The 12,279-nt window shown below is 37.3% G+C and overlaps 2 protein-coding genes across 3 annotated transcripts in view; one reads left to right on the top strand and one right to left on the bottom strand.

The window, feature by feature from the left end:
* LOC149422835 (uncharacterized) overlaps positions 1–12,279 on the top strand; it is a 54,514-nt gene that overhangs the window by 30,616 nt on the left and 11,619 nt on the right. Inside the window, exons 7-9 of one of the 2 annotated variants that reach the window (XM_089632307.1) lie at positions 538–1,234; positions 9,343–9,557; positions 11,335–11,636. In XM_089632307.1, the coding sequence (XP_089488433.1) occupies positions 538–1,234; positions 9,343–9,557; positions 11,335–11,636 (1,214 nt within the window). Of the gene's footprint in view, positions 1–537; positions 1,235–9,342; positions 9,558–11,331; positions 11,637–12,279 lie in introns of both variants that reach the window. The other variant, XM_089632306.1, reaches the window with a different exon arrangement.
* LOC149422836 (uncharacterized) lies at positions 2,020–8,101 on the bottom strand. The gene is made up of 5 exons (XM_089632737.1): positions 7,877–8,101; positions 7,390–7,658; positions 6,761–6,829; positions 5,550–5,919; positions 2,020–2,065 (listed from the first exon to the last, which is right to left on the bottom strand). Exons 2-5 carry the CDS (start codon positions 7,574–7,576, stop codon positions 2,020–2,022), a joined length of 672 nt encoding a protein of 223 aa, XP_089488863.1. The 5' UTR covers positions 7,577–7,658; positions 7,877–8,101.

Below are 12,279 nucleotides of genomic sequence, written 5' to 3'. Positions count from 1 at the left end.
TCTTTAAAATGACTCTGCCGTGATGGAGGAACAGAAGCAAATGCAGCTTTCAGTTGAGACTGGAATGGTAATTTCAAGTTACAGAAAAGATCGCGTTGTCACCGGTGATGTTGCTTCAACCAGTTGAAAATATTGAATATTAATAAAATATTTAATAAAGTATTTATAATATCCCCTACAGGTGTTCGTGCGACGTCAGCATCAGCTTGCAAAAACAAGTTTACAGTTTCAAATGCAGGCGTTTAGTTGCGCGAAATTTTTTTTTTTCTCTCTTGCGGGTTGAATTGCCTGGTAACAGCATTCATTTTGTCAATATTATTATTTCGTTTTGGAAAATAGGGTCATCGAACTCGCAGGTGTGTGCGACTTAGCCGCAATTGATATTTCAAAATGACACATTTTTATTAAATGCAATAACATCATGATTCACGTTCCATATACTTACTTTTATAAAATATATTGATTATTCATCTTATCTTTCTGTTCCTGCTTTTGTGCTTTTCCTGTTGTAAATATTGTGTGGTTATTTTACTTCAGGTTTACAAAGAAAAAGAAAACGGGGAGATAGAGGAATTCAGTCTAGAAGAAATTCTATCACGTCGATACATTGCCGCCTACAAGTCTTCCGCCAAGTACAAAAATCTAAGGAAAGCCTTCACGGAACAATATCAAGAAATTAGCCATTCTCCACAAATGGATTCCACTAGCAAATCAATACAGAACACGAGCGCTTTACAAACATTGGCAAATTGCGCCTTGGCTACTGAAATTACCCACAAGTATGGAAATAGCCAATGCTCCTCACCCATGGAATCAAATGAACCAAGGATCAAATTAGATGCGGATTACCCCAACGAGATGTCATCCGTTCCCGTCAGCGCCGAATACAACTTTGAAAACATCATCGCTCAGACAAACTTAATCCTCGACGAAGACCCGCATCAATCAGTGGTTCTAGAGGAAAATGAAGGTTATATTGTAGAGTACATTGACTTGACCAAGGCCCAGCAGCAGCAGTTTGACAACGCCGCCAAGATGAACAACATGCTGATCAACGAGGCTCCCGCCCAGTACAACAACATCGCTGCTGGTGATCTCAATAACTACGCTCCGCCTAAGAAGAGTATTTACGCAGAATTCAACAGGAGTCTGATGGCTTGCGCACAGGATGATTCCATGACGGTGAACACAAGAGAAGCTAATCAAGAAATTGACAATGTGTTTGCTAATCCAGGTAAGCTCTCATCTGCTGTCTTATTCATATTATAGATTAGAACCGTTGAACCAAACCAAACTTTTATTGTATGTGTCCCTGATGATGTAACCTATAATGTCAACCAATCATTATAATTAGCATCAAAGAAACAACCACAATTCCAAAGTGGAATCAGGGTTAATCAAATGTATACCCCTCACGACACATAATAAAAACACCTAAAAGTACCCAATCTTGGTAAGTTTTAGGTGATTATAAAAACGTGTGTTCCTCTAATACACAGGTAGTATTTACTTATTCCATTTGAGGCCCCGACAAAGGTGCCCCCGACAGCAACTTCCCTCCCGGAGTGAATTTCGTGGTCCCGTTTGGCCCCCTTCAGTGTCCATTCAGCAAGATGACAATCTATTTTGTCTGTTAGCAATCAATAGTGACAACAACCAACGGTCTCCCCCAAAAGTTCCCAGTGTAGGCAGAAAAAAATGAGTGTTCTCAAAAAACATTGCACGTATTTCGCTCCTATCAGTGATTAGAGTGGCTCCAGCACAACGCCATAATTAGACACTCCAAAATTACTTCCACCACACCAGACTTGGATTTATCAACTATTCTCGGCACATGGACTGTGATGCTTCATCCCGACAAGGAACAAAAAAATAAACCACCTTGTGTGTAAAAAAAATCAAAACCTAGACTACTCAACACTGTTGCCACATAACTCTTTAAAACACTACCTCCAACGTGAGCGAATTAAAAAAAAAACCTACCAAAAACCAGTCCCTAAATTCACGGCCCCGCCATCTTTACTTCTTCTGCCCTTTCTGCTTCAAACCTCGTCGCCTTTGCCCACTATAAAGGCACCTCAACAAATTAAATATGACTAAGTTACACTATTGATACTTTCCATTCTGAATAACTACCCTTTGGCAATGTATCTCCAGAGGTAGCTGTGTCCTTCTAGTTCCCTCAGTGAGTTTCTATGCATATTAAGTGGTTGTTCAGCTTGTTTGGAGTTTTTATTTACTATCCCTGAGTACATATGTACTTAACCCTTAAATGCATGACTTTTTTTATTTAAAAAAAATATATTTTTTTGCATTCTTTTTATAAATTAAAAATAGGGAAAAATAATTAAAAAAATATTTATCCATAAATTCTGTTTATTTTGAGAAAAACGTTATTATATCATATGTGAAACACTATGCATCCATGTCTTAAAAAATGCTCTTACCTAATGTTACAAAAATAATTATCAGTGAATAAAGCGAACTAATTAATGACTTATAAAATGAAGACAAATAAAAACAGGGGAAAGTATTAATTTAAATGAAATGCCGTAAAACAGTTTTTGTTCTTATTAAAACATAGAGGGAATTTGTACTTTTGGCAGTGGCAGTACGTCGGACCATTGCAGGTAGGAAGTCGACACCTCTGCCTCTTTTCGTGCCATGTTGGCCAATGAGATACCTCATCGCTTCTTATGTCTTTTGGTGGGACATTTAATTTTGAGCCTTTTTTCTTCTTTTGTAAAACGGGCTTTAAACTTCCACTTGGCCGACCAGTTCGTTTGTTGGTAAACTTAGAGTCAACGGTGCATAAAGATCGAGCAATTAGGGTTTTAAATTGGGCGAGACGCATAATATTTTTTGTATTGGCATTTTTTTGATCTTGTACTCTTCTATAAAGAAACCAAGAATTTACTATAGTCATATCAACTAAGTGGTATAGCACCCTCATCCCTCATATACCATCTATTGCTTCTCATCGCAATTTTATATCTTACCATGACACTGTCTAGTAAGACCTCCCATATGTCTGTTGTACTCTATTATAGAAAATGGGCAGTTAACTGTGACCTTAGTTTTCTTTTTTTTTTGTCATAACGTTCAACAGTTTTCATTGGAAGTTCCCCTGCAAAAGACGATAGTAATGTGACCACCTTGTTATCCTTCCAAACAACATTAGACATTTCAACGCCTTGATACGATCCATTAAATTCTGAGCTTGTTCCTCGTGGAGCATTTTTCAGGGATTCTATTCCTCCTAACTGTCCCAAGAGATTGAATGCCTATGCAAGCCAAATGGCTTAAAAGTTGAATTGAGGTGTCATAATTGTCAAAATAAAGTCTGTGGTTCAAGTTTTTTGGTACTACGCGACATAGATGCACAACAATATTTCCACAGGCTCCCAAGTCTGGTTCACTTTCAAGTCTTGGCAAGCAATTCTCTTGTCCAGAATAAAATTCAAAATTATAAGCGTAACCAGATACGCCACTCAATACAAAAAGTTTAGAACCCCATTTGTGGGGTTTCATGGGCATGTACTGTTTCATATAACTTCTTGCTTTAGTTGAACACATTTGTTCATCAACGCCGATTATTTCGTCCAACTCCTTTTTGGATAAACCCCTCTTTGCCATTTTGAAACTACGTCATGCTATAATTAGTAATGACTAAATACAAATATCAAAATATGGTCTCAGTGCATAGTGTTACATATATGATATAATAACGTTTTGTCAAATTTAGACTGTCAAAATACATAATACACATAAAATTTATATTTAAAACACATAAACGTACCTTATTATTTGTAAAATAATATAATTACGATCCAACACGTCGAAAAAACACTATATTTTGATATAATACTGGACATCAAAATGCACACAATCTGTAACCTCCAACTCTCAAGTTTAAAATCAAAATTTCAAATTATTGTGTGTAATCTATTGTAATTTTTCGACAACATTATTATGCAGAAATAATGTAAAAACAATACTGTAATTCCAAAACCCACCAACAGATGTCAAAATGAAATTTTTTTTTAAAAAAGCTAATTATATCAGATGTGTTACACTATGCAGTTAAGGGTTAAATCTTTACCAATAGTTATTGAATTCGAACTATTTTAGTTCTATTTAACCACTCGAACGATCGCGCGTCAAAAAACTTTTTTCTCCGATTGCTCGCGGTTTTTTGGCGACGAATTTGAATATTTTCCGCCAACATTAAAAAAATCAAACCTCCGAATTTTAATACGGAGACATAAAACTGATTGTAGTGCTATACAGCCAATGAATTCACCTATATTTTTATAATTATTCTATATTTTTAGAATTGATAGATAAATTATTAAAAAATCTTAAACTTTATGAATGCGCGAAATTAGCGTTTTTGTGATTTGAAATTGCCGCCAGTGGCAGTTTTAAATATCTTTATAGAATATTTTCTACGTTTTTATGTTCTCTATGGCCTGTTTGATAACCACAGATGCAAGAATATAATGGGAAAATAATTTTTTGTACGTTATGCTCTCTTCAAAAGTTTGGTTAGAAAATAATTTTTTAAAATTTGAGTGCGTGACGTGTCAAAATTGAAATCACTGTATTATACTATATAATAAATTTACCACAAAAACTGGTATTACGTTAGGAAGATACATTAACTGTCTACAATTATTAATAAGCATAGTCGCCGTGTTGGCTTTATTTTATTCATTTGATGAATTATACAGAGAGCCTATTTCACGATGTCAAAATCATGGTGCTACTTTTTAAATAATTGTAAATTAGAACTGGAGATTTGTAACCATGTTTTTATATAACGTGCAAAACGAGGAAATAAGGCTTAAAATGAGATATACATCATAGATATAAACATTGCCAATATTTCAGGGGGATACTTTGAAAGTTGATGAAATTCACCAATATTTGACGAAAAATCACTACTGACAGCTACCTTAAGGTCAATCTACATAGGGTATATCGGAATATGTAAAATGATGATAAATTTGTATATATATATCAAACCTTTGTATGACCGTAGAATGGCAAATAAAATCATAGTGATAATTTTATATCTAAACGCAAAGGTATCGAAAAAAAATGGATGAGGGGAAAATAATTGATGGAACCAATAATTGATTTATTTATTAAGCCCTAATATCCTTTTAAATCAATATTACAGTTGTATGGTTACAATGAAAGAGCAGTATTTTGATTTAAACATTGTTTACACACTTTGTCATAATAAAAATGTATTCAGTTTATTGGTTTATTCATAATTTAAGAAAATCAATACATAATAATATCATTGTGCCTCGCTATAGAGTGAGATTCTGAGTATCGCTCTGGTGAGGGACCACCATTCAGAATTGAACATTGCTTGAATTGGCTTAGTTATGTTTAGTGACTAGATCTGGAAAAGACTAATACCTTGATACATTAAAATTGCCAAGAATACATACATTTCCTCTTTATTCGTGGGAGCCCATTTATTGGTACGCGCATGACGCTTAAATTGTTTTTTCGCAATCCATTGATCTGCATACCTGTTGGTCTCTCTCGCGATCAGTTCAACGAAATCTGCATCAAAGATTTTAAGAAAGGCATCCACAGGTTTGCCCATTTCGTCGGTATTGAAAGTTGGTCCCGGCGTGCCTGTGAAAGTCTCCCTTATCCCAGTAAAACGTAAGATATCATTAGACCAATCGAAAGAGTAACCTTCAGGCGGCAGAATCAAACGCATTGCCTCACTATCTACCTGGTCTTGTCTACTAAAGTCTATGGCCATAGCGGAGTTAGGTGAAACGTTGATAATATTATGATAAGGTATTGGCGGCATGCAGAAGGTATCCTCATCGCTCTCTTCGTGGTCGACGTCACTCGCTTCGTCATCCTCGTCGCTCGATCTGTCCATTTCTGAAACAACAGAAAACCCAAATTAATTTAATGTGTCTATATTACGATAACCCACTGCCTCTGGTACGGCTTATGACTCGCAATACGATGGTCGCGGGATCAAATCAAATAAATTATATTTGAATAATTAGTGTTATTTTCACACAAAATTCATTTAAAATAATATATATTATATTTGCGGCACGTTCCAGAGTGGAAGATACCCATAGTATCGCCCTGGTGTAAGACCCCATTCAGAATTGAAACGTTGCTTGAAATGGCTTTTGACGGCCGGCATAGTCCAGTGGTAACGCATTGGACTGCCATTCCGAAGGTCGCCGGTTCGAACCCGGCGTGCGCAAATAAATTTTATTTGATTGATTTGTGTTATTTCACAATTAATTAATTAAAATAATAATTAAAATAATATATAGTATATTTGCGGCACGTTCCAGAGTGGAAGATACTACCAGTATCGCCCTGGTGTAAGACCACCATTCAGAATTGAAACGTTGCTCCAAATGGCTTTAGCCGTGTTTAGTGACTAGATCTGAATAGCCAGGTACTTCCCCACCTTCCTCTTTCCCTTCCCCACTTACCTTCAGCCTCACAACATCCCCCAATTGGGGATGCCATAGTCTCACTGGCTCCAGCTGAGGCTCTTGTGAGGTATTCATATAAAAAAAAATATAAAAAGTTAATCAAATACTTGAGGCGGGCAATGTCAGGAGTCAGAATAGCACAGTCAGGTAGGTATGGAATGAAGAAAAGAGTGTGTGTGCCAAGATCGAGTTGCATGGTGGTTCATCCTCTCTGCCTACCGAAATGGCGTGAAGGTAAGTTAGTTAGTTTTATAACTCACGGTTTCCAAGTACAGACTCTTCTAGTACAGCTGCCTCGTCCACGTTACTTTTTCTGCCCATGTCTGACTCTGAAATAAAAGAAAACACAAATTTACAGTAGAATTTGGATATAATGACTTTGCATTTAACGGTCTACTGTTTTAAGTGACGATAATGTAAACTCTAGTAAGGTTTCATAGCTTTTAGTAGGAAAACGTATCCGTTTAAAGTGACCAACTACGTAAAGCTACCTATTTTAATGATAATTTGTCCGGTTACAAAACCCACCTACCAATACAGCCTCGCAACACAATGAGTCCCGTGAAGCGAAAGTGTTTTTTCAATTTAAGAAAAAAATGCTGTATTACACCGTTTAGAAGCCGGTGAATCAAATGTAATCCTCGCAAAGAAGTTCGGCATGTCTTATTTCTCACTCTGCAATACCCGTTACAGAAAAAAGATGTGTAATGATGCATCCACGACATAACAACAATACATTTTGTATGTTTGTTATGTGGAATTTTTAAGTACTATGCTTATTTCCTGCCAATATACCAACAGTGAAACTGTGCTAGGGATATCAATATAAAATATAGATAATTGATTTTATATTGAGCCCCTGGTATGACATTTCAAAAAATAAACTCACCGTTCCCAAACGCCGACAATTCTTCGTAGAATGGTACGTCCACCCACAGCTCGCTGTGATAGCCGGCTTCCGGAGAGAAGAGTTCCCCACTCCGCGATGTCCCAGGTAACGGCTCGGGAGATGCTGCACGGATAGGCATAATTGGTGCATTGGGAGCCGTTGATTGGGTCTGTGCGGGAGTGGACATCCACGGTGGTGGTACGGGTCGTGGCAACGGTGAAGGCGTCCCTTGTGAAAAGGGACACGTTGTTCTCTCCGGAGATGGAATTCTGAAAACATTTACATAAATCATAGAAAATTGTTCTCATTCACGTGTGAAACAGTAAGTACAGTATGTAAATAAACAATAAAATAAGAACTCTGTAAAATATGCACTGAATGTGCCAAATGCACAGAGCGCTGAACTTACCAACTCTCACTGTAAGAGTGGAACGCTGTCAGGAAAAAACAATAATATTGTACCAAGCATCTAAATACGATTACTTACTTTTGTTTAGTTTTTCTTGGAAGTGCGGTAGGGAGCAAAATGCGCGCCGCCTGCTTCTTGAATTTTCGGCTTTCCAGCTCTAGCCGGATGGAAGCAGGCAGGGCCCTAACAGCCTTTAGGGCCTTGACGCGATCCTCTCGCACCAGTAGCAAAGCAGGGTCGCTGTTTAAATAAATACAAATATATGATGAGTTCAACGGCCACAGCAAAGTACTTTCATAAAAAAACATTAAAAAATACTAACACTCCAGACGAGGCTGCAATTGCAGCTCTGCGTTGACGTCCACGTGCAGGTAGTCCGGCACCAGCTCGTACTTCACGTCTCCCTTTTCCTCTGCCTCCTCTTGCAGTCAGCACCGCTCTATAAATTTTAAATTGAAAACACTTAATGTAAGTACTTAAATGTTTAAATTTTGTTAAATATTGCACTAATATAAAATTTGAAAATAATTATTGGGTTGTGGAGTGATCCCTTTCCCTGGACGACAGCTGTTTCTGCACAAATTTGGTAAAAGTAAACAAATTAATTAATTATACAACTAAATTACTAAATTTTTATTGTGTGACGAAGGCTTTACACCATTTTACATGTGAAAAAGAGTCAACTTTTTGACATATGACTTAAAATAATTGGTTAGCAAATATCTGTATTAATAATGAACCAATTCAAATAAAACTTATATATATCTCTTTGTTTTGAATCACTGTGATGGAATATCTATATTTCAAATGCGCGAGTGCAGTATTTAAGACATTATTGTAAATCAAAAACAGATGACGTCTTCAGTTGACGTAATCTTACACAAAAACTTCAACCAAAACAATATAATACAAACAAACGAATTAAAAACGCATTTCAAAGATAGATAAGTCAATCATGATTACACAGATATATAATTATGCGTTAAAAACCCAATAAATTAATTACTTACGGCATTTTAGGAAGAGTCCAAAATTTCGTGAATGTTGAAAATTTATAATTTTGTTTTTGACAGGACGCCATAAAAAAACCGCGAAAACTCGTTAAATAACACTTCAAAGACAACGGATAAGTTCATAGACAAAGAGAATATATTATCAGCTATTCGATAAAACAAGTAGCTGGCCATGGAAACGTTTTAAATAATTACAATAAATATTTTACGAATGGTAGAAAAATCGGTCCATTTTTGGACCGATATCAATCGCAGAAAAATAAAAGTGGTCGATTTTTCGACCGAAATCGTTCCAGTGGTTAATTATGAAGCAAACACTGGTATCAGTTTAAATTTTATTGTTAATGTTTTTAATTCTATCATGCTAGGTTTTAGATTATTTAAATTTTTTCAATCCCTGAGACAATGTCTTCACATAGTGGTTGGTGAATAAATTTATGGTTAAAACAAATTGTGTTTATTTCATTTAATAATATGTGTCAAATCACAAAGTAATAGCTTTCTATGAAAATATATTTTTGTTTGGTTCAGTTGTGGCGGAGCGATCCCTGTCTCCGGTACCCATCGTCAACCAGTTTGAGGGTCAGAACTTTGAGATCCACGCAGACCGCTCCGTGACCATGGCCGCAGTGCTGAACAAGTGCGCCAAGAACCGGCCGGAGGACCACATGATCCAGGGCGGAGGCTTTGAGCAGGGCCGCGGCTTTGAGGGGTACAACATGCCCAGGAGTAACACCGCTGCCACTGTGAGTTTTATATCTTACTAGCTGATGTGCATACCCAGCGATGCTCGTTGTGTGAATTCTAGTGTAAAGGAAAACTAGGTGCATTTTAAAGCTGGAATTAAAATTATTTTAAAGAAATGAAAAAGTTTTCCTTTTCAAGTATTTGTATCACTTGATTCTTCTACCATTCACTTCCACGTCATTCATTCTCACACCCCTTTCTTTGTTGGTTACGTACGTCACATTTTCCACACATAAGTATTGATCGTGCTGTATCTTCCTCAAGTACGAGGCGTATCCAGAAAGTAAGTGTACTGAATTTTTGTAGGTTACAAATCTTTTTATTGAAACAAAAAAATTACATGGTTACCGTAATACATATGTAAGCTATTTTTCGACATAGTCGCCATTCCTTTCAATGCAGGTGGTGAAGCGGGGTATCAACTTTTTGATGCCTTCCTCGAAGTAGTTTCCCGCCAACACCTTCGTCCACTTTTTCACCTCCTCCTTTACCTCCTCGTCGGTTAAAAACCTTTTTCTACCCATGTACAGGGAGGTAAAGAGATAATAATCTGAAGGTGCTAGGTTAAGGGAATGCGCGGGGTGGTTCAGGATATCCCATTTAAACGAAGCAAGCAGTTCCTTCGTGGCGTTGGCCGTGTGTGATCTGGCATTGTCGTGCAGCAGGCTGACTCCCTTTGTCAGCATGCCTCTCCTCTTGTTATGAATCGCCTTCCGCAATTTTTTTAGGGTCTCACAGTATATTGCAGAGTTGATGGTCTCCACTTGAGGCAGATATTCAATCAGAATTATGCCTTGACAGTCCCAAAACACGGATGCCACGATTTTCTTGGCTGAAATTGTGGTTTTGAACTTTTTGGTGGAGGGTGAAGACGTGAGAACCGTTTTTAAACTCGCGATACCACTTGTACACACTCGTACAATTCATAGCTTTATCACCATATGCAGTTTTAACCTCATTATAAACCTCAAACGGAGGTTTTTCCTTCCAAATGAGATAACGGATGACGCCGCGTATTTCGCATTTGGCGGGAGATTGGATTGACATTTTTCACGAAACGTGTTGTCGCGTTGACACTTCTCAACGTACTGACCTTGAACAGGTCTCGTTGCGGAGGGGAAGAGTCAGGCTACACGTAAGTGTAGCCAACATATCGAAAATAAAATTCATTCAGTCGTGAGAGCCTCAGTACACTTACTTTCTGGATATGCCTCGTATCCTCGATTTTTTCTATCATTCACTTCCTCCCCTTTCGTTCATCACACGCCTGATTTTACCATACATATGTATTTATCATATGTTATCGACATATCTTCCTTGAGCGTTCCAACTATTTCAACCATTCAAACCACTCTCTAAACACTCGTGGCACTAATAAGAACAAATTTTCCATAAAATGGGTCCAGTAGTTTTTGAGTCTTGAGTGTAGTTTAGTTTTGAGTCACATCCATATGTGCATAATATATTTCTAAATAAATAGATTATGATGTACTAATTATTATTAGCTTGACCAGAAACTGCAGAGTACAAAAAATTAATGTCCAGTTAACTTGTTCAAATCATCACTGGAAAGTAATAAAATAATAATATTAATATAAAGTGTCTGTGACAAACGAGAGAATGTGGTTATTGGTTTATGACCAGAACCGTATTTTAGTAGGCGGTGGGGTCAACTGGAAAAATAATCAATAGCCTTCGTCCGATTTCATCTGTATTTTTATATTTCAATATTTTGTCTTCTAAATCTGTATTAATTGTTTTTTTTTATTACAGCAGCATCCAAAAACGCCCAACTTTGATGATACTTGTTCCACTCAAATGTTCAACTTCAACGTGGCGGGTGCCAGCACGCCCTACGGTAACCAAGCCAACCAGTTCAAGAAGCCGTACATCCTGGACTACAACAAGACCCCCAATGTGAAGAAGTTCAGTATTTCGGAGGACCCCGACACGCCGGAGAATGTGCCCAGCCAACACAACGGCCTGGCCAAGAAAGACAATGAAGGGGCCACCCTAGCCGACGGTAACCCCTTGGACAATAATGGTTTATCCACCATCATGGAGACTACAGAACACAGGTTCGTCAAAACATCAATAACTTCGATAAAGCCTCACCAGTAAAACTTCACTTCTATTTACGCACCGTACACTGAGAAGGAATCATTTTCAAAACAAGCAAATACAGTTAAATTTACTTATGAGGTTCACTTTTTCAGTTATCGGAAACTGAAAAAAGCTATTTGAAATCCACAAATCGACAGCTCCTGGAGATGACAGTAACTCTGAATTTATTTTTTTTACTTCCTTCCAGTTCTGGGAGCCGTGTAAGTTAGTGCAAATTTGAGCTAAACAAACATTGTTACTCGGTGCCGTCTTTCTTGGAGCAGTGGATATTTTAAGGTCTCGCTGGGGGCGTGGATAAGTCGCACATAACATAGCTTGGGTCTTATTTATTTTGGTAATGGCTTCTTCCTAGTGAACACAGTGTATTTTATAGTTTCTTTTGTTTTTTTATATTATAGTTCTGAAACGCCATTTTATAGAGTGGTTAATTTGACTTAGAGTCGGGATGTAACAGTTTGGGCGCTGTCTGTCTGGATGTTGTAGTGTCCATTGTTACGTTTGGTGTGCCTTATGAAAAAAAGGTTTGTAGCCTTTCCGAGGGTCATTGATGAATATTAACATTTTAATGAATTATCTCATAATAATACCTCTTCACAA

This window comes from Hesperophylax consimilis, chromosome 6, assembly GCF_061612785.1.
Source record: "Hesperophylax consimilis isolate HC1 chromosome 6, BYU_Hcon_1.0, whole genome shotgun sequence".
NCBI lineage: Eukaryota > Metazoa > Arthropoda > Insecta > Trichoptera > Limnephilidae > Hesperophylax > Hesperophylax consimilis.
The sequence above is the reverse complement of the archived record's forward strand: the minus strand, read 5'-3'. Positions and strand labels throughout refer to the sequence as shown.

What these genes read in the sequence shown, in the direction of transcription:
- LOC149422836 (XM_089632737.1), bottom strand. Translation starts at nt 7,576, where the DNA reads ATGTCCACTCCCGCACAGACCCAATCAACGGCTCCCAATGCACCAATT. An exon ending in ATTGTCGGCGTTTGGGAACG is followed by an intron (nt 6,830 to 7,389) that starts GTGAGTTTATTT and finishes CTTTTATTTCAG; the next exon opens with AGTCAGACATGGGCAGAAAA. An exon ending in ATCGCGAGAGAGACCAACAG is followed by an intron (nt 2,066 to 5,549) that starts GTATGCAGATCA and finishes GTGCCTTTATAG; the next exon opens with TGGGCAAAGGCGACGAGGTT.